Consider the following 21639-nt stretch of genomic DNA (forward strand, 5'->3'; position numbering starts at 1 on the left):
CTTATCTTCTTAATGTTTTTTTTTCAAACGCCCAATGTTTTAAAAGCTGCCCATATAATTTACATATCGTAGAGGTGCTCGAAGTTTTATGGATTGCCCATGATTATTACAGATTTTCCCTCGCTATTAAGGAGAAAATATTATAGAAAAGGGAAGTTATCACAGAAGACAATTCTGCTAATAAAGGACTGTGTCAGTGCTGCTTATTTCTGTACACACTAGTTGACCAGCTTACATATTTAACGGCACTTTCATTTGCGACAGGAACTAGGAACGTACCCAAGTTTCTGAAAACTAATCCATACGTTTCTGTTATGAGCGTGATTAAAACTGGCATGCTCACTCATGCCAATTTCAAGAAAGGGTCCCTGATGACACAGGCATTAGAAGAGTGATTGATGGCTTGCCGTAGGGGGTGAGGAGTAAGGAGGGAGCTCTCCGGGTTCCGGTAATATTGCCAACTGAATGGAAATGAAATCTGAATTGAATCGATAATATGATCGATCGATGTGAATTTTCTAAACATTTATTATCTTACGCCAACAACTATGTCACACATGCATTATTTAACATTATATAACATTTCTCGATGTGAATCTTGTTCCTAGCATGGATTTGCTGTGTAAACAACAACGGTACTAGTACGTAAAGTGTACGCCAGATGTCGCAGAGCGATGCGTAAGCGATTCATAGTTTGTGTTTGATAGATTGCCAATACGAATCTCGAAGATACCCCACATTGACCGATTCAGCACTAGGGTGTGCATGTATCACTAAAAGGTGCGCGTACTATAGTCAGTTTTTGTTGGTTGGTTGTAGTGGCTGTATACAATGGAATTACTGTTGATCCACTTCACAGATTGACATTTTCTGATGAACTGTAGCTTCTTTGACATATGATACATTTATTTCAAGTTCTTTATGCCATTAGTGTTCATGCAAAATATGTTTCAAGATGACTATACTAGAGTATGATAAACATGCTCAAGCATCACTTTTATGTACTGTGTTCAACTAAATGTAATTCAGGGAAAATAGATTTTGGTTACTAGTGGGCACCCTGAGCCTGTAAGTGTAAAGTCACAGTCAAGAGGTGGAATTAGACACCAGAATACAGTCTTAAGTTACATCATTTCCAGCTTACCTCTAGCCTTAGGTAGTTCCTGTTGATGCTGGAGCTCTCCATTTTCCCAATTTCCCTCAATTTCATTGGTGGATACGGATTCTCCCAATGGCACTATATGTTCACTGGTCGAAGCTGCACTTGGCTCCACTACGGGAAGAACAATTTCTCCCAGCGAATCTTTTACACCGAATCCCTGTAAAACAGGAGATTCCCTTCCAATGATGTTGAGGACCAGGTGGTCTATAACATCTAATTTTTTGGAACTTCCTCCCCCCACTTCCAGTCTGACAAGCATTGTCAACTTTTGCCTGTGAATAAAAGAAACCATGTAAGTCCAGAAGGATATCCTGTTATAATTGACTGTACTAAAACACTACCTATATCGAATGTATCTATTTTATACAACAAAGACTTATAAATATCACTGGAGTTTATTTGAGGTTATGTTCTGCTCAATCACAATCATATAAACACAAAGGGTGGCTGTATGATGTATACTGTTAAATGACTATGAGTAGTATACTGCACAGTGAACTCTAATGCGGAGCTAAGTCTCTTTGTTTCCCCCACTACCCCCCCCCCCTTAAAAATTTGTTTAATCTACTGCAATATCGACATCCAGTTGAGAAAAGGGTGGCTTGAATTTAGTAAATAAACACTAAGATAACCTCCAACTACGAGATAAACAACGGCTAAAACTTACCACTGTTCTGCTCCTCATGTTTGGCCAAGTAGCATCCCGCACATACGTATAATCTTTGTCCGCTGTGACCAGCCCAATAGCTACAGCATAATCTCGCAGCTCCATCCACGCTTGCCTTTTGGAGTCCTTCGTTACGGTTAGTGAAAAGGCTCCGAACAGCTGCCACTTCAATTCCAACACTTTTCGTAGAAAACTTTCTTTTCTTACGTTATTCTCGTTTCTTTTCCCCATTGTATAAAAACGAACGAACGACGAAAACGAAACAACGAAAATATATTAAATTTCAAAATTCCAGCTAAGTCAATCGAGCGGCATATACGCACTGAATAGCCGGTAGTCAACTAGAGCGGGTCAAGCGCTAGCCTACTGCAAGGAACAAAAACAAAGAACCAAAGAACACTCAACGAATCGACTCTAACATCAAACTGTATCAGCTGACTAATGCACTAATATTATCAGTGAAGCCATTTTATTAGTCATGCATTCATCTTTATGAAACAGAATTTAGTTAACTAATAATTTGTTTTATGAGTTCTAATGTTATTAGCTAATATTATTAGTTAGTTTTATGAAACAGTGGAGATTAGAATCGGTCTGTTGCATACGTTCTTGGTTTGGGTTTGTTCCTAGCAGTAGGCTAATGCTTGACTACAACCGACTATTAATCCACATGTTCAAAAGGCTCACTTGATATTTTCGTTGTTATGAATTAGATACGTATGAAAATGGATAAAAGAAGTGAAAATAATGTGAGAGAAGAAAGTTTCTTTTCGGAAAGTGATTGAGTTAATGCGTCAAATATTCACAGCCTTTTGCACACTTTAACCCTCCTTATTCCTTTTACGTTTTTTATTTCATGTGCTCTTAAAAATTTCTGAGATGGACTAGCAAAATCTTTGTTTACTACGCCCTTTCGGTGGGGGCGGCAGGATAACAGCCACGGTATCCCCTGCCGGTCATAAGAGGCGACTAAAAGGGGTCCCAAGGCTCTCAACTTGGGAGCATGTGTTGGTAAACATGGGGCACTGAGATGAATCCTGCCATTGCTTCAACTTCTTCCAGGTTAATTTTCATCTACTCTTCTAACCTCCCTTGTTCAACTCTTGTTCTTTTCCGACCCTAACATTATTAGGTTGCGAGGCCAAGAGATTCTTTCATTTTCACGCCCTTCGTGGCCTTTCTCTTTCTTTAGCTGATACTTGTATTAGTCATATCGTCTATGAAGCACTTTACTAATATTATTAGGAACATCTACTAATAATTTTGACTCATAAACTGCCAAGGAGGCAGTTACACTGCCCCCGTTGCCTTTCAAGGTTCCAGCAAGTGATATTCGCTCTCAGCAGAGACATCTGGTTATGTCCCATTGGGAGATGGAGTGGTAGGCCATTCCACTTCCCAATAAGGTGAGAGCGATTAAAGGAACAACGAAGGTATGGAGGACTTCGCGGAGGGAAGCCGTGGTATTATGTCGTCTTCGGATCGACCACGGTATCTTGACTCGCTCACACCTTTTGAAAGGAGAACCTCTCCGGTGTGTACCTGCGGCGATCATCTTACCGTGGTACACATCCTTACAGAGTGTGTGGACCTGGTCGATCTGCGCCGTAGTCTTAACCTTCCGAGTACAATCTCCCTTATCTTGCGAGATGACGAGCAGTCAGCAGACCTCGTCATCCGCTTTATGAGGGATAGTGGCCTGTTTTATCGTGTGTGATAATGTCGTTTTCCTAGTGTTTTCTGTGTCACTTGCGCTTTTGCTTCCCTGAGAGGTTCAACTCCCTGGGAACATGCGCAACGTGAAGGAATGTGATACAGCTTCCCTAGGTTCTGGTCGCTACCAGAACCGATGGGCATGATTTTAAGCTGGTGAAATCGATCCTTTTTAGTAGACACATTGAAGATATCTACGGCGAACTCGAGGACCTCAAAAAAATGCGCAACGGTAGTTTGCTTTTGAAGACTCGTACCGCACTGCAAGCTGATCAGTTGCTTAAGTGCGACCACTTTGGTGAAATCCCCGTCAAAGTGGAGGACCACAAGTATTTGAATCTGGTTCGCGGAGTCATCTTTCACCGCGGCCTTATTTTGAACACTGACGACGTGTTGATGGAAGACATGAAGAACCGTGGCGTGACACACGTCTGGCGCATTACGCGTAAGATCAACGGTGAAAACGTTGCCACTGGTGCCTTCATTGTCTCTTTCAAGTCGTCTGTGTTACCAGAGAAAGTCAAGGTAACAACTTACCGTTGCGATGTGAGGCCGTACATCCCGCCTCCTATGCGATGCTATCAATGCCAGCGGTTCGGACATATGGTATCTCGCTGTTCGAATAAGTCTGTATGTGGCACATGTGGACGAGTAGCTCACGACGCGGAGGAGTGCACAACTCCGTACAAGTCCACTAACTGCTCCGGTTTTCATTCTCCTCGGGATCGGAACTGTCCGACATATCTGAGTGAGAAGAAGATCCAGGAGATCAGGACCCTGGATGGTCACTCCTACCAGGGAGTGCGCCGTAAGTTCATTTCCACGAATACACCTGCCCGTACACTCGACTATAGCTTGATAGCTGAGAGTCTTCCAGGTTCGTCCTTCACGACATCGTTACCCGTGACGATCTCTGCGCCAAACGCGACTGTTGCTCCTCAGAGCAACGTCGCAAAGAGTAAAAGTTCGCAGGGGGTAGCACCCCATCTTCGACCAACAAGAAGTCTGTGCCGGCTGGCAGTTCCCAGCCGGCACAGCAAGTGGGGAAGGCTGCCCCTCCCCCCCCTAGGAGGTCGGCGAAAGCCGTGCCCCAGCCGGCGGAGGTGGCATCATCGACCAGGCTGGGAAACCACCTCCCAGCCCGTCTAAACAAGAAAAGAAGGCGGCGAGGAAGAGCGCACATGCTGAGTGCTCCCACACTTCCCCTGCGAAGGAGGAGTAATACCCCCCATCTAGAGGGTATGAGTCTGTGCCAAGAGGTACTCCTGCTACAAAACCTGAGCGCTTTCCTCGTAGGGGATCTGGCCGCCCACGAAAAGCGTCCAAGTTCTGGGTGGCATCCCCGCCGACTCTTGATGACGGGATGGATGTCGCGCTGTCATCTACATCTACGGATGTAGATGTTGATAGTCTATAGGCTTGTGAGCATTTTGTCGCTCATAACCTAACAGTCCTTTCATAATCCACACTATGGCACTGTTACAGTGGAATTGTAACGGTTATGACAGGCATCTTGCTGAGCTACGGCAGCTCATTAGTGAGTACGCAGCGAGTATAGTCTGTATTCAGGAGACCAACTCCAGACCTGTTCATCATACGGTCTTGAGAAATTTCAGACTATACTCGACAGAACGATATTATGCTCACCGAGCTTCCGGTGGCGTTAGCATTTTGTACGTTCCGATTCCTACAGCGAAGAGGTTCCATTAAGAACCCCGCTTGAGGCTGTAGCTGTTTGCGTTCTGCTCCCTGTCATAACAACAGTGTGTAATGTTTATTTTCTACCAGGTCACGCTCTTAACATAAATGATGTCCCTGACCTTATAGATCAGCTTCCACCTCCCTTCCCCTTACTGGGCGATTTTAACGCCGATCACCCCATATGGGGCTCTGAGACGCCTTGCCCCCGGGCAAGAAAGCTGGAAACATTAGTGACAGAGCTGGATTTATGTATTTTGAACACAGGGGAACCAACTCACTTTAGTGTACGATACGGCACATATTCTCGTATAGACGTAAGTCTATGCAGCCGAACGTTGGTTCCGCTGTTTAGGTGGAATACACACGATGATCTCTGTGACAGTGACCATTTTCCCATCATTTCTTACTTTGATGAAACAAAAATCCGTCGAGTCTCCCCCTCGATTGATTCTTAAACATGCCGATTGTCCAAAGGACACATCACTAGTTGTCTTTAACGACGATATCCGGCGGACCGTGGACGAGGGAATAACTTATATCACCCAAGTTATTCTTGCTGCTGCTGCTGAGGAGTCCATTCCGTTTTTCTCGGGGACTTCACGTCGAAAACTCGTTCCTTGGTGGAACGAAGAAATAGCAGCAGGTATCAAAGAACGACGTCGCGCTCATAAACGTTACCATAGACTGCCTACTGCGGCCAACTTGGTAACATTTAAGAAACTCTATTTGACAAAGTAAGAAGGCTTCATGGGAGGGATATGTGTCGTCTTTGACGTCACGTACTCCATCATCTCAAGTGTGGACTAAGCTTCGACGGATTTCGGGTATCCAAGGATCATCTCCTGTAACGGGAATCTCCATTGCAGGCAGTGTCGCCACTGACCCTCTCACGATTGCAAACCATCATTTCGCGGATGTACCTGGCTCCGGGAATTACCATCCTGATTTCCTCGCTCTGAAGCGGGAGGCAGAACTTTACCTTAGTTTTGCCACCCAGGCTTCAGAGGATTACAACATGCCCTTTACGGAGTGGAAACTCCGCAGCGCCTTAGCGGTTTGCAAGGAGACGTCTCCTGGACCGGACAACATCCATAACCAGATGTTGAAACACCTTAGTGATGATAGTTTACTATATCTATTTCGTGTGTTCAACCGAATCTGGATAGAGGGTGATTTTCCGTCTCAGTGGCGAGAGGGCATAGTCATTCCTCTCCTCAAGCCTGACAAAGATCCTAAGTATGCAGGAAGTTACAGACCGATTTCTCTTACAAACTGCCCAAGGGGCTCTGAACTTGGGAGTGCGGATTGGCGACCACGGGGCCCTTAGCTGAGTCCTGGCATTGCTTCCACTTACTTGTGCCGGGCTCCTCACTCACTTTCGTCTATCCTGTCCGACCACCCTTGGTCAACTCTTGTTCTTTTCCGACCCCGACGATATTAGAGCATTCGAGGCCTAGGGAGTCTTTCATTTTCACGCCCTTCGTGGCCCTTGCCTTTCTTCGTCCGTTACTTCATTTTTCGAAGTGACGGATCCCTTCTTTATCCTTTTTTCTCTCTTTTTACCCCCTGTGGGTGGGGGGCCCAGACGAATAATACACCCACTGTATCCCCTGCCTGTCGTGAGAGGCGACTAAAAGGGGCGACCAAGGGATGGTTGAATTAGTACCATGTAACTACTTTTGATTCGTACCATCACGTGGGGAACACCATGGGTTGCCTATACTTGCGAGTAGTACCACTATGTTAGAACGAAATAAGTGTGTTATTAGTAGCACCAATGGTCTGGTCGGGGGTTTTCCAGTACCCGTGCGTCGTACCCATGTGAGCAACACCGCGGGTCTGGGCGTTGCCTGTGCATTGTACCATTACATGAGCGACACCGCGGGTCAGCCTTGCCTGTGATTGGTACCCACTATGTTGAGGAACGGCACGGGATGGTGCGAGTCCCTGTGGTTAGTACACTCGGTGAGGAGCCTTCTCGGTTTGCGTTGGCTCTGAGCGCCGCCGTGGGTCAGCGTTGCCTGTGAATGGCCCCACTATGTTGAGGAACACCACGGGATAGTGCTAGTCCCTGTGGTTAGTACACTCGGTGAGGAACTTTATCAGTTTGCGTTCGCTATGAGTGGCGCCATTGTATTAGGAACAACATAGGTCTGCGTTACCTGTACGAGGTACAATATTTGTGAGTAGTACTATTTTGTGTGGAACACCGTGAGTCTTCGCTTCTTTTGATTAGAACCCCAAAATGACAAATACCATGGTTCTACTTTACTCGTGACATGTACCATTCTGTGGGGCCTTAGACATGGAGTTTGGACCCCTTTAGACATCAGGCATCCTCGATTCAGGATTATGCTTTATATGTGGTCCCTTGGTCAGTAATACTATTTTTCTGATCTCTTTGGCGTTGGATCCACTGTTTTTTGTTTGTGTGTTTATTGTTTTTTTCCTTTGGTTTCATGTCCATCCATTCATTCTTCATGCCATTTTCTTATTTTGGTCAGTGGATGATTTTGATACTTTTTTTGTTGCCATTTCATTTCGTGCCATTAGGGGCCGATGACCTCGATGTTAGGCCCCTTTAAACTACAAGCATCGTCATCATCGAGCCGCTCGTTCGACTAGTGACCACTTGGTACGCCTGGAGAACTCTATCCAGGATGCGTTTCTCCGCAAACAGCATTTGGTAGCTGTTTTCTTTGGCTTAGTGAAGGCCTACGACACCACATGGCGATATGGTATCCTTTCAGTCCTGCATCAATGGAGATTCCGAGCAAACTTGCCTGTATTTATTGCGAAATTTTTGTCCCTCCGTCTATTCCGTGTCCGAGTAGGGAGATCATATTCGCAATACCACGTTCAATAAAATGGTGTCCCACAGGGATCGGTCTTTATTGCCACTCTGTTCGCGATTGCCATAAACTGTATTGTTGCTGCTGCTGGTCCAGTTGTAATACCGTCGCTATATGTGGACGATTTTGCTCTGCGTTATAGCTCGTGTAGTATGGCAGTCGCAGAGTGACAATTACAGCAAGCTATTGGGAGTGTGGAGTAGTGGACCTTAGAAAATGACTTTTGCTTTTCTGCCGCAAAGACCTCTGTACTCTACTTTTGTCGTCAACGTGCTTTTCACCCTCATCCTGAGCTTTATTTAGGAAGTATCGTTCTTCCAGTTGTTGACACTTACCGATTTCTTGGGCTCCTTTTCGATTGTAAATTATCGTGGGAGCCACACGTGCGGCAGCTAAAAGTGGAATGCACCAAGAGGCTTAATCTCTTGAAGTTTCTTAGCAGCACTAATTGGGGAGCGGATCGCGCGGTGCTCCTGCGATTCTATAGGGCTCATATTTTATCCCGCTTAGACTACGGCAGTGCAGCATATGGTTCAGCAAGACCAAGTGTCCTTTCAAAGCTGAACAACATCCACCACAGCGAGGTTCGGTTGGCGACGGGAGCCTTTCGAACAAGCCCTATACCTAGCCTGCTCTCTGAGTCTTGTGTGCCACCTCTGCTCTTGAGGCGCCAGCAAAATCTTCTTTCCTATGCTGCTAATTTGCGACAGATGCCACTTCATCCCAGCTATCCTTGCGTATTCAACAATGGCAACCGTTTTCTGTACGCTGCTTGTCCTCGAGCAACGCGGCCGGTTGGTATGCGCTTGCAGAGCAGTTACAGATTGTTTAACGTACCTTCGTTTCCTTGCCTTGTCAGACAACCAAGTGGGGTACCTCCGTGGGTAGTACGGCGACCTGATATAATCCTGGACCTATACACTGGCCCGAAGGAAAACACGGACCCTTCGATTAATCGGAGGCTCTTCCTGTCCGTTGTTGGCCGCTATCCAGGTTCAGTCGTCGTCTACACGGATGGTTCAAGGACAGATTCGAAGGTGGGCTCTGCGTTCGTTGTCGACAATGATAGGTTTTTTTCTGCTCTCTCGGTAACCTGTAGTATGTACACAGCAGAGCTCTATGCTATTTCTGCAGCTCTGCGGTACGCACTGTACAATGAGCGCCGACACTTTCTTGTGTGTACTGACTCCTTGAGTTCGCTTCACTCTCTTGATACCTGTTTCCCTCGGCACCGTTTGGTGCAGCGGATCCAGGACCTGCTGGCCGGGTGTTGGGATGCCGGCACCAGAATCACGTTTCTGTGGCTCCCATGGGCATAGAGGGAAACGATTTAGCAGATCAGGCTGCCCCCGTTGCCTTTCAAGGTTCCAGTAAGTGATATTCGCTCTCAGCTGCGACATCTGGGTATATCCCATTGGGAGATGGAGTGGCAGGCCATTCCACTTCCCAATAAGCTGAGAGCAATAAAAGGAACAACGAAGGTATGGAAGACTTCCCTTCTGGCCTTCGGATCGGCCATGGTATCCTGACTCACTCGCATATTTTGAAAGGGGAACCGCCTCCGATGTGTACCTGCGGCGAACATCTTACCGTGGTACACATCCTTACGGAGTGTATGGACCTGGTCGATCTTCGCCGTAGTCTTAACCTACCGAGTACCATCTCCCTTATCCTGCGTGATGACGAGCAGTTAGCAGACCTCGTCATCCGCTTTATGAGGGTTAGTAATGATGTGCTTTGTGCTCGTGTCTTTGTGTCAATTGCGCTTTTATCCCATTGACTTCATTTTAGTTTGTGTTGCGTATTTTAATGTGTTATTTTAATTTCTGATAAAAAGTATGTATATATATCTGTACTATCAGGTAATGCCTTATTCCTTTGTCTCCTGTATTTTCTCTTATTTTATTAGAAAATAAGGCATTGCGAATTAGATCCACTGATTTTTTAAAATCTCATAGTCATTTTTCATCACCATTTTTTAACTCTATTCAGTGGATACGTTTTAAAATTTTAACTCTCATCTCGTTCCATTAGGGGCCGATGACCTTCGATGTTAGGCCCCTTTAAACAACAAGCATCATCATCATCAACCTCTCCAATCTTATTGACAATCTCGGTATACAATAGGGCAGCACACAACCACGTGCCCTAACGGGTCAGAGCAGGCTGAGGTGGAAGGGGGATGTCAGGGAGTGCATTGTTGAAGGCTGATATCCGGGAAGGAGCCTTCAGGAACACTTTCTTCACACTCGAGATAGCTGCATTTACCTCTGGGAACGTGGCTCCCATGGCTCTCACGTCCTGGGCAGGTCTATGAAGTTCATGAACCAGGCATGTAACATGCATCATCTTCGGAAAAAACACTTGTAATGCCTTCCGGCTTCAGCATATATGAAGCATTGTCAATGAGGAGAATTAGGAGTTTCTCGTCATTATCCTTTCCTAGCCCCAAAACTGCTGAAAGAGTAAATAGAGAAATTGAATAAATATAATGGTTTTTTTTGTTTTACGTCCCACTAACTACTCTTTTACGGTTTTCGGAAACGCCGAAATTGAATAAAACACACATGACAGTTTATATACGTTACACACTTTTAAATTAGAACTGTATTATCTTTTTTATTGAAATGATTTGGGTGTGAAAGAATTACTTACGCAAAGCGTCTCTAACAATGCGAGCTATTGTGGCATGATTAGTGGCCTCAATTTCCTTTGCAAGGACTAAGTGAGGTCTCCCAGGCTTGCTGGACGTCAGTTTACCAATAACTACATTGGCAATCATTCGTCCACAGCTGTCTGTGGTTTCGTCTACCGAGAGCCAAAAGGGGGAGTCACCCACGTTATCCCTTATGTTTTGTAGCACCTGAAGCCCAGTATTTATTAAACTTATTTGTCATAATCCTGATACTTTACACATATATTTTACTGAAAAAAATACTGAATACCCAGAGTTGAAATAATATGTAAACTTACAGGTTGATAAGATGGCTCCAGATAATTTTTCTGTATGTTTATGCAAGAAACCCCTGAACTCCTGGTCGTCCAGCTTCCTCCATGTGATATTCGCTGCGACAAGTGCACGGCAGAGCTCTGTATTGAAGTTTTTCTGAGAACTGTCCTCCATTTGATGGAGAAATGGCTGCGAGCCTGTTGCTTGTTTTATTGTCTTCAGCATACAGTCATAGTAAAAAGTATTCGTACACTTAATATTGAAACCAAAATACATTAAGTAGTACACTTATTGTCATGTACGTTGTATAACATCAATAGGTTAGCTGTCTTTACACTATGTAAAGATATATATACATCATAAAACATAAAATTGATAGACGTCTCAGTCATCAATACATAAATAAATGAAAATAGCATGATTTCATACTCATAAAAAGTATTCGTATAGTCCGGTTATACTTTCATTTCCCACTGATTTTTGTGTACATTTGGTATTTTCTTTTAAATCCTTTTGATTTTACAATGGCCTCAAGCCGCCTAGGCATTGAATGAACTAGCTTGGAGGTGAAGTTGGACTCAATCGTATCCCATTCTTCCAAACGAGCCATTTTAAAAGCTGTCTTTGATGAAATATGTATTGTGCTCAGTCCCTCTTTAACATAAGCCCACCACGAACCTGCTACGCAGGCGTAGCAGGGGGAGAGGTGATACTCCCACGTGGCGCGTCCCAGGTGGCGGATAGGGGGGTCCTAACCAGCTTGCTGGCGGACTTGAGGGAAATAAAATACCTCTCGCGGACCAAACACACTACCCCCTGCGGGTGGGGGACGCACATCTAGAATACACCCGCGGTATCCCCTGCCTGTCGTAAGAGGTGACTAAAAGGGGCGACGAAGGGCTGACTGAATTAGAACCATGAAAATAATTTTGAATCGTACCATCACGCGGGAAACACCATAGGTTGCCTGTACTTGCGAGTAGTACCACTAAATTCGGTACGAAATAGGTTTGTGATTAGTAGCAGTAAAAGCCTGGCCTGGTGGATTCCAGTACCCGTGCGTCGTACCTATGTGAGCAACTCCGCGGGTCTGGGCGTAGCTTGTGAGTTGTACCACTATATGAGCAGCACTGTGGGTCTGCGTTGCCTGTGATTAGTACCCACTATGTGAGGAACACCACGGGAATACCGGCGCCCGTGTTTAGTACACCTAGGTGGGGAACCTTCTCGGTTTGCGTTGGCTATGAGTTGCGCCATTGTGTGAGACACACCATAGGTCGACGTTACTTGTACGTATTGCAATACTTGTGAGTAGTACCATCTTTTGTGGAACACCGCGAGTCTTCGCTACTTCTGATAAATACATGACACATACCATGGTTGTCTTTTACTCGCGACATGTACCATTCTGTGGGGCCTTAGACGTGGATTTTGCACCCCCTTTAGACACCAAGCATCATTGTGTTTTATAAGTGGTTCCTTGGTCGGTAATAATGTTATTTTCTATCTGTATTGTGTCCGATCCACTGGCTTTCGTTTGTTTGTGCTGTGTTTTGTTGGGTTCGTGTCCATCCATTCATTCTTCATGGCATATTTTATTTTTATTTTTGTCAGTGGATGCCTTTGAAATTTTTGTTCTTTCATTTCGTACCATTAGGGGCCGATGACCTTCGATGTTAGGTTCCTTAAAACAACAAGCATCATCATCATCATCAAGATAAGCCCACACATGTTCAATCGGATTCAGATCCTAGGATTGGGGGTGTTACCGTATATTTGCGTGTGTTGTATAAAATCCACAATCGTGTATCAAGGGCCGTATGCTTTGATCATTATCCTCCATGAATGCATAATTACCCAGAAGTCCCATTTTTTCGGCACTAGCTGCTAGATGTTTCTTCAAAATTTCAATATAGTATTTACGATCCATCTATCCATCTATGAATTCTAAGGAACCTACTCCAGCTGAGCTCATGCACCCACAAACCATTAAACAACCTCCACCATGCTTAACTGAAGGAAGCAGACTTTTTCTTCGAGTTCTGTGTTCATTTTCCTCCACACCTTTCTGCCATGTTCTCGAACTACAGTGAATTTACTTTCATCCGTAAATAAAATTCGATCCTAGAATTCGAGAGAAGCATGTTTATAGTCTGTAGCATATTGTGGTCTTTTCTCGCTATTTGCTAGAGTAATCAGAGGTTTTCGCCTGGCATTTCTACAATGATACCCATTCGTACATGAAACCTTTTGTATTGTGGGAGCACAAATATTAAGTTTTAAATCCTTTCCTAGTTCAGACCTTAGTAGTTCAGCACTGATTCTAGGATTTTTCTTAACTTTCCTGAGGATTAGTCTTTTAGTTCGATCGTCTAGTTTGCATGTACGTCCACATCTACGTGCATTTTTGAAAGATTTTCTCTCACCATACCTGTCAATAATTCCCTGAATTGTAGATCTTGGTCTCTTCACAAGTGTCCATATTTCCGAGTGTGATTTACGGGAATCATGAGCCTGGATTACAATTCTTCTCTCTTCTTCGGTTGTTTCTTTAATTTTTCGGCCCATCTTACTGATTGATTGTATCACTTGTTCAGAACGACTGAAGCACAACTGACTCAGTACAAGACGTGACCTTTACTGTTTACCTGCGTTGCAAGGGATGTCATCAAGGTCTTTGATGAGAAGATAAACCACCTGTACGAATACTTTTTATGCACCTATATTTCAAACTTACTGGATGATACGTTTGTTAAAACAAACATTTCTCAAGTACTATTGTTATTTCCGGTACGTATTCATATTCGTGTTTCGCGAAATACCGAAATATAGAAAAGTAATGTAATTTCTAGCAGCCTATGGACAATGCGTCAATTACAAACGACAACATTCCTTAACGATTAAGGTGTACGTATACCTTTTCCCATGACTGTATGTGTAGCAGTGTTCTTGTGCTGGTCCAGACAGTATTTCATCTGAAGGGACAGAAAACAAAACAGAAAATTATCTTTGAGAAATCGTGTGAAAAACATTAGTACACCTGCCGTATAAGAAATAAAAGCATTAAACATTTAATAAACACTGTACTTAACTATACGCCTCAGAATGCCTAAACATGGTAAGAAAAGGGCAACTTAGAAAACTGGAGCTGAAGGAAAGGAAGATCCTGAGAAAAATCATGGGAAAGAAGAAGGCAAGTACAGAATCAGGCACAACAATGAACTCTACCAACAATTGGAGAGCATTACAACATCTATGAGGAAGAGGAGATTGAACTTCTACGGTCATGTCATGAGAATGGACAATCAGAGGCTCACCTCCAGAATCTTCCACACCATCTCAAGAGGGAAAGCGACTAATGCCAAGTGGGCAAGACTCGTCAGAAAAGACCTTCAAGAATTGGACATTGCTCCCAGTGATATTTATGACAGGAATAGGTACAGAACGTTGATCAGAACATCAAACTCTCTCCAGTCACTAACAGAAAAAACAGTACATCCGGGAGGAGGTGTGAAATGGACTCAGGAGCGAAAAGACATTCACAGTGCAAAAATGAAGGAGTACTGGTCAAAGAAGAAAGCTGATAGAGATAAGAACCACGTGGTCCATAGCAGGCCCAAACGGAACTAAAAAAACACGGTACTTACTTCTTGGCAAAATATCACTTTCCAATCGGTAGTGAAATTTGAGTCACCATTGACCCACCGCCGATACAGAATAGATCGGCATGATTTGTCCTTCAGCATTTGCTCGAGAAATTATTGCACTTCGTTTAGAGCAAGGGTTTCCAATTTGTAAGGGCCCGAGGGTCATTTTGGAAACCTTAGTCATGTTCGCGGGCCGCAGCTGAATAGGCCAATTTTCGTAAAATTGTGCAAATAGTACAGAAGCACCATTATGAAATAATATGCGTAGTTCAGTTGAAAGGAGGGTTTGATCATTTTAATTGCTTAAAACTTTAGTTTAAAATTGCATAAAAGAGTGAAATTTGGAGCCGGGTTGAGTGGCTCAGACGGTTGAGGCGCTGGCCTTCTGATCTCTACTTGGCAGGCTCGATTCTGGCTCAGTTCGGTGGTATTTGAAGGTGCTCAAATACGTCAGCCTAGTGTCGGTAGATTTACTGGCACGTAAAAGAACTCCTGTGGGATAAAATTTCGACACCTCAGTGTCTCCAAAAACCATCAAAAGTAGTCAGTGGGACGCAAAAATAATATTAATACTTGAAATTTGGATCTTAAATGTTTTAAAATTAAAAAAATCTGTTGAGAACAAGTGAATACTTGAAAAGAGGAACTAGTATTAAAGAATCATTAGTTCTGAATTGGGTCTATACGGTTTATTAAAAATAATACGCTTTTAAACGAGCTAATAAATATGTTTGTGACTTTTCTTCACATTATTTTTTACAGTGCTCTCGCGGGCAGCAAAAATGGCTTCGCGGGCCACATGCGGCCCGCGGGCCGCCGTTTCGAAACCCCTGGTTTAGAGAATGGAAAGCACCGCCCGCTGTTTCCTCCCTGACACCTTCAACCATATTAACATAAATGTACATGGTCCACTAACAATCTGGCTTTTACAAATTAATATTTTTATGAGTCCAGGAATTCCAAAATTACTTGCAGGTTAGCACAACGCGATGTGTAAACAGCTCTTCCCACCGTGCGTGTTCTCTTTCTCTCTACCCCCACCTCCCCCATAGCAGGGCAGATTCAAGGCCACCTCGCTCCAAGCAGAATCAGAAGATAGAGAGAACGCTGTTGTCCTCTCTAATCCCATTTAAGTGTCTGTCTTTGGTAGCTATCTGAAAACAATACCTGCTTTAAGCGGCTATCTGGTCAAGAAAACTAACAAAGTAGAGATGGGTGGAAAAATACGACTAAAAATGTATATTTGTCATTTTAGGCACTTAACATGCAAATATCTTCAAAATAGGCACTAATGCAGGAAATAGACATTTATTGGCACTATAAAACCCATGTATTTCCTTTGAAAATCGACTGAAACAGATTTTAGACTTATAAGCATACGATTCTGGGTCGAGGATAAAAATAAGCATTTATGACGAAATCATCACCCTAATTATTACACAATAACAAGAACGGGTTGTATGAGTAAGAGTCATACTATAATCATCTCTGGTGGTAGATGGCATCACGGTACAGAAGACGACTACATAAGATCATGCAAAAGCGTATAGTGGGGAAGGTACGAAACAAATCGCGAGGAGCAAGTCAAATAATATCAAAGGGGAAGCTATAGAATGCCATTAGGTGAATAATAGTTCATTACAATTGTGACACAAATTTCAAATTACGCTTAAAGCAACCAAATAAGTAATAAATAAGATGTGAGTGTAACGAGACTAAACTTAGTCACGTCATAGATACTCAAGCTCTAACTTGTATGTTACGTATCACTGTACTTATGGGGATGCCTTATTCCACTGTGATCTGTACTTTATGTACCGGGCGGTACACCTCCACGCCGCTAATTCAAATATTGCGCCAGTTGAAACCTCTCTACAGGAGAAACTCTGAACTTTAAAATCTGTATTAAATCAAAGGTTTCACGGAAGATGTCTCTACTGTAAATTTTGAAGTGTTTTGAACTATGTCTATTTCGATTTGTATTTGTTTGCTCTGTAGCAAGAAGTGTGAACATTCTCTTCTACATGGCACTACTTAAGAACTATAATTGTGCACCCTAGTACGAAGTGAAGGAACTGTTTTTTTTTTTTTTTTTTTTTGAAGAAATTAGGTATTCATAAGTTTGTTCTTTGTTAAATTTCTTTCATTCATTTTTTGGGTTGGCAGTATAACCCTTCTCTTTCCGCCAGTTTTGAATTTGACCAATGAGTAATTTCTGTAATTAATTTTCCACCAATCCTAGATGTCTTCTTCAGTTTTGACTTGTAATCTTTAGCCGACCAATAAAAGTTTATGGGTGTGTTCTTATCATTCATAAAAGGTCTCGAATGTTCCACGAGGGTATATAAACTGCTGATTTTCTTGTCTCGGGGCCACTTCAGTAACATCTTTCGCAGTGTGTGAACATATATAGCAGGGGGCGGGAAGCGCCCCTTTCTCCAAGCAGCAGTTCATCCACAAGGTAATGGCCGTTTAATAACTTTATTTCTTGCTAGCTCAGCAGTTTAACCCTCGGGGCAGGTTCGAAACTTTTCTTATGTAACCTATCTTTAAAATGTAATAGACATTTTGTAAAATTCGCCTCTTTAACTACAAATTGGGATAGAGAGTGCCTAACCCTCTCGAGCTCCCACTCATATTGTTTTGAGGTGACTACGTTTTCATAACCGTTTTTCTTCTCTTCGTAATGTAATACTATTTTCTTATCGTGTCACCTCCATAGTATGGGATTAGCCCCTGTATAACTGGCCGAGTGCCACCTAGGTTTTAAGAAGTTTCGTGTAGGAGTGCAAGCTACGCCTCCAGTCAAGTTGGTTTGTTGGGCCATTTAATTAACCCAGTGTTTGTTTTCTTCATGTGAAGGCCCTGTAGGTTGGGTACAAGATACCACCGTTTCACTGTATGTGTGCCTTAAGGGCAGTTAGGAATGAAGGTTGTTGTAGCCTTTGATAGGTTTGTAAAATTGAGAGCGGGTCTGCTCTTTTCCTCTTAACTTTGTAATTAGGAGCAAATGCTCCTCGTACTTAGGGGTTTTTCTGCCCTTTAGCTATTGTGGTGGTGAGTTGAGAGCTCAGAAATTAATCTTGGGGCTCTGTAAATTCTTAAATTGTTAACATGCTACTTGGTACCTGTTACATCTTTGTTATTTGTTGTCATTTGTTGATTTTGAAAAGAAAATATAACCTTTGTTAAAGTTTTAAATTAACTTTAATTTCGTAAGTTGAGACCTATTCCCGCCCGCACCTTCTTTCACCTCTAACTACCACCGATAACTACGTAACACTTTATATCATTTATCAGAAAATAAGGCATTGCGAATTAGATCCACTGATTCTTTTAAATTCATAATCAATTTTTCATCTTCATTTCTTTTAAATTCTAGTCAGTGTATACATTTTAAATTTTTCATTATCATGCCGTTTCGTTCCATCTCGTACCATTAGGGACCGGTGGCTTAACTGTCAGGCACCTTTAAGCAACAAGCATCATCATCATCATCAACAACAACAACAACAACAACTATTAGCAAACCTCCCGCTGTGGGTAGGGTCGATAGCATCGCGTCTACGGTGTCCCCTCCCTGTCGGGGAGGCCACTAAGTGGAGCCTCTGGAGCTCTTAACTTGGGATCGTAGGTTGGCGATGTCGGGACCCTGCGTTGAGTCCTGACATGCTTCAACTTATGCCAGGCTCCTCACTTTCGTCTGTCCTCTCCGATCTGCCTTGGTTAACACTTGTTCTTTTCCCATCCCAGCGGTATTGGGTGTGGAGGCTTGAGATGTCTTTCATTTTCGTTCCCTTCGGTGCCCTTGTCTTCCTTTGACCGATGTCTTCATTTTTCGAAGTGTCAGGCCCCTTCAGTTTTTACCTCTAATTGATGATGATAGAGAATTGTTGCCCATTTGTAGTTTCTCTTTAAACTATAACCACCACCACACTATGTCTATGTTCAATACATATTTTTTCATTTGAAATTTGAAGACCCGTTTTAATGGCTATGCCATGTAGAGTTTCCACCATTATCTGTGCTTTTAATTTGTTTTCTGAAATGACTGTTATATCCTAAGTAAAGGAAAAACATCTCACCTCAAATCTTCCCTTTCCTTGCCCCCAAATTGATCCCTTGAGTAACTGTTCATGTAATCTAATTTCCCTTCCATCATGATTTTGTTTAATACCTAATTAAAGAGAACTGGCGGAAGTCCATACCTTGCCGAACTCTAGTCTTGATTTTTAAGGGGTCTGAAAGAATGGAGTTATATTATGCGGAGTAATCGTTAATCAACTCTCGCAGTCAAGTGCATCACAAAATTCTAACAAATAGAAAGTAAATCTTGTGTATAGTTCTTAAGTTTCGTAATATCTGTGTTTTAGATAGAACTACTGCAATGTTAACATGATACGTTATAATTTATTTGTTCTTCCTTACACAGGTTGAAATTTCCAAATTATATGGGATGAATGAATGGCATGATGACATCAAAAATATCTTGCGAAGAGCGAGTTCGTCTGAACAGCACTGTGTGTTCCTCTTCACAGATTCACAGGTAAATCTGATTAATAGTTATCATTGTAATAAACATCACCTTCTTTTCTCTTTTAGTCTTACGAGGCATTCTCCTCTCCATCCAAGTCCACACGATCGTGGAAAGGTGGAATTTGTAGATTATGCAAGTTCCATTCACCTGCCAGCAACTGTACCTGTTTCTTGTCTTGACCTCTGGAAGATAGAAATCCAGGAATGCTTCTCAGTGGTACCTATCGCAGAGAGTAGAATAGAATAGAATAGATAACTCTTTATTGCCACCCTAGTTTGCACCATCGGTTACAGACAATAAAGAGCATAAAATACACATGAACCCAAAAACCAAACAAAACAATATAAACCAAACAAAACAAAACAATATAAACTAACATACTATTATATATAATATAAAGCTCTAACTATCTACACTAAAACTATTAACTAAGAACCCAAAAAAACCGCACAAAATAATATAAACCAAACAATACAATTACTATCTACTCTACGTATTTAGTGGTGTTAATGTCGGCGGAATCCAGCCTAACACTGCACCAACTTGTCTAAAACTATTGAGATGCCTCTGGTATGCGAGGAACTCCTCCGCATGTAAGGGCATCCCCTATCTACTCTCTACAGCTAACTAAACATTAAAAAAAAACCTCGGCTGCATGCGGCATTCCCTGTGAGGAGAGAGCCATCCCACCCTGGCCGCTATCAGCCACTCCTCCCGGGTTAGATATTACCCCCACCTATAACTCGTACTTCTCTCCTCATCTTACGTGGCGAATCGTAGAGGCGGTTTCCGGTCCATCATACGATCCGTCACGCATTTATCTACTGCTCCGCCTATAATCGTGTCGTATTACTGCCACCATCTTGATTCACTTGTTATTCTGTGAGCGGACATGTTTCCTCTTTCACCTAGAGATGGGACTGTACCATCCCACCCGTCTGTCTCTTATACCCCTCCCCCCTTCCATCCCCAATCTTCCCCTCTTACTCTTCCTTGCCTCTGTCCATCTCTCTTATAATACTTATTCGCTAACTACTGTCAACTTTCCACTATACCGTATAGTTAATATTTATACACTATATACAAATGCACTTGTTGACAATTTCCAGTTCCTTGCTCATCGCTTTTATTTCTTATTCTTGCGTCTCTTAGACTAAAGCTACTTCCTAATTGCATTTTTTAAAAAATAGTTTAACTTACATATTAAACCACGGAATTGCCACAAAACAAATCTGTCTTTTCCTTGTTTCCTCACATCACTTATCAATCCTTTCCATCTCTAAACAGTCCAACAGTTCCTCTTCCTCACGACCACTCATTACTTATTAATTTTTTTTATAAGCCAGAGTTTAAAATTATTTACTATTATGTTATCCAAACACCTTTTCTTGTCCACTAACCCTATCATTCATATTCTAACACTGTTTACAAATGTATTTGTTGACAATTCTATAGCTCCTACGAGTCTTAGACTAAAACTAAAAACTACTCTCTAATTTTTTTTGAACTTACATCTTAAACCATCGAATTGCCAACAATCAAACCTGGCTTTCCCTTATTCCTTCTTTCTTCCGCTTATTTCCGTTTCTAAACAGTCCAACAGTTCCTCTTACTCATATCCCTCGTTGCTTTATTATTTTTTTTTCTAACATAACTACCACCTCCGTTCTCTCACACATGCAATCCTCTCCAAATATATACAAATCTTCTTTTCATCATACAATCAGATTGTACTTCAAACTCCTCTTATTGTCTTCAATTTTTATATAACCTAGCAGTTTCGTCTACCTCCTTCCTCTCCTTCCTCTGTAACCCTCTTTTACCCCTTATTCTCTTAATTTCTTTATAAATCTCATTCTAACCACATTTAAATATTTCGAAATATTTGTTCCTCTTCCCCATTCTCTGGCCAGCCAAACCGTCATCTTTTCAATTTTTCTACTTTTTCTATCTCTTTTTTACTCAACGCTTTCTTTTTCAACTCTTCTAACTCCCTACATTCGATGAATATATGTAGGTCCGACCATTTTTCTCCACACAGAATACATCTACCTGCATTTTCTGTACCTATCCACCCTCTGTTTGTAGGAGTTCCAAAAATCCACCAGTATAGACCTCTCTTGCCCTTCCGGTCCTCCACTTCGATTTTCGGGTTCATGATTTCTAACAATTTATTAAATACTGATAGTGAGGCTCTTTCTCTACATTCCATTATTAAACTCTGTCTCTCTATATCGGCAACTGTCCTTATAACCCTTCTCCATACCCATTCTTTCTTCTCTCTCCACCTCTCATATCCTATATCTCCTAACCCCAGTTTTCGTAATTTATTTTTGCACTTATTTACCCAATACCTCTCGTTCTCCATATTTTTCTGGAACCTATATGTGTCTTGTACTAAATCCCCTCC

General features: G+C 42.5%; 1 protein-coding gene across 1 annotated transcript in view; it reads left to right on the forward strand.

Moving 5' to 3' along the window:
- Dhc36C (Dynein heavy chain at 36C) overlaps nt 1-21639 on the forward strand; it is a 911918-nt gene that overhangs the window by 538498 nt on the left and 351781 nt on the right. Inside the window, exon 30 of the mRNA XM_068227203.1 lies at nt 19125-19238. Within this exon, the coding sequence (XP_068083304.1) occupies nt 19125-19238 (114 nt within the window). The remainder of the gene's footprint in view (nt 1-19124; nt 19239-21639) is intronic.

The sequence above is a fragment of the Anabrus simplex genome, chromosome 4 (assembly GCF_040414725.1).
Source record: "Anabrus simplex isolate iqAnaSimp1 chromosome 4, ASM4041472v1, whole genome shotgun sequence".
Lineage (NCBI taxonomy): Eukaryota > Metazoa > Arthropoda > Insecta > Orthoptera > Tettigoniidae > Anabrus > Anabrus simplex.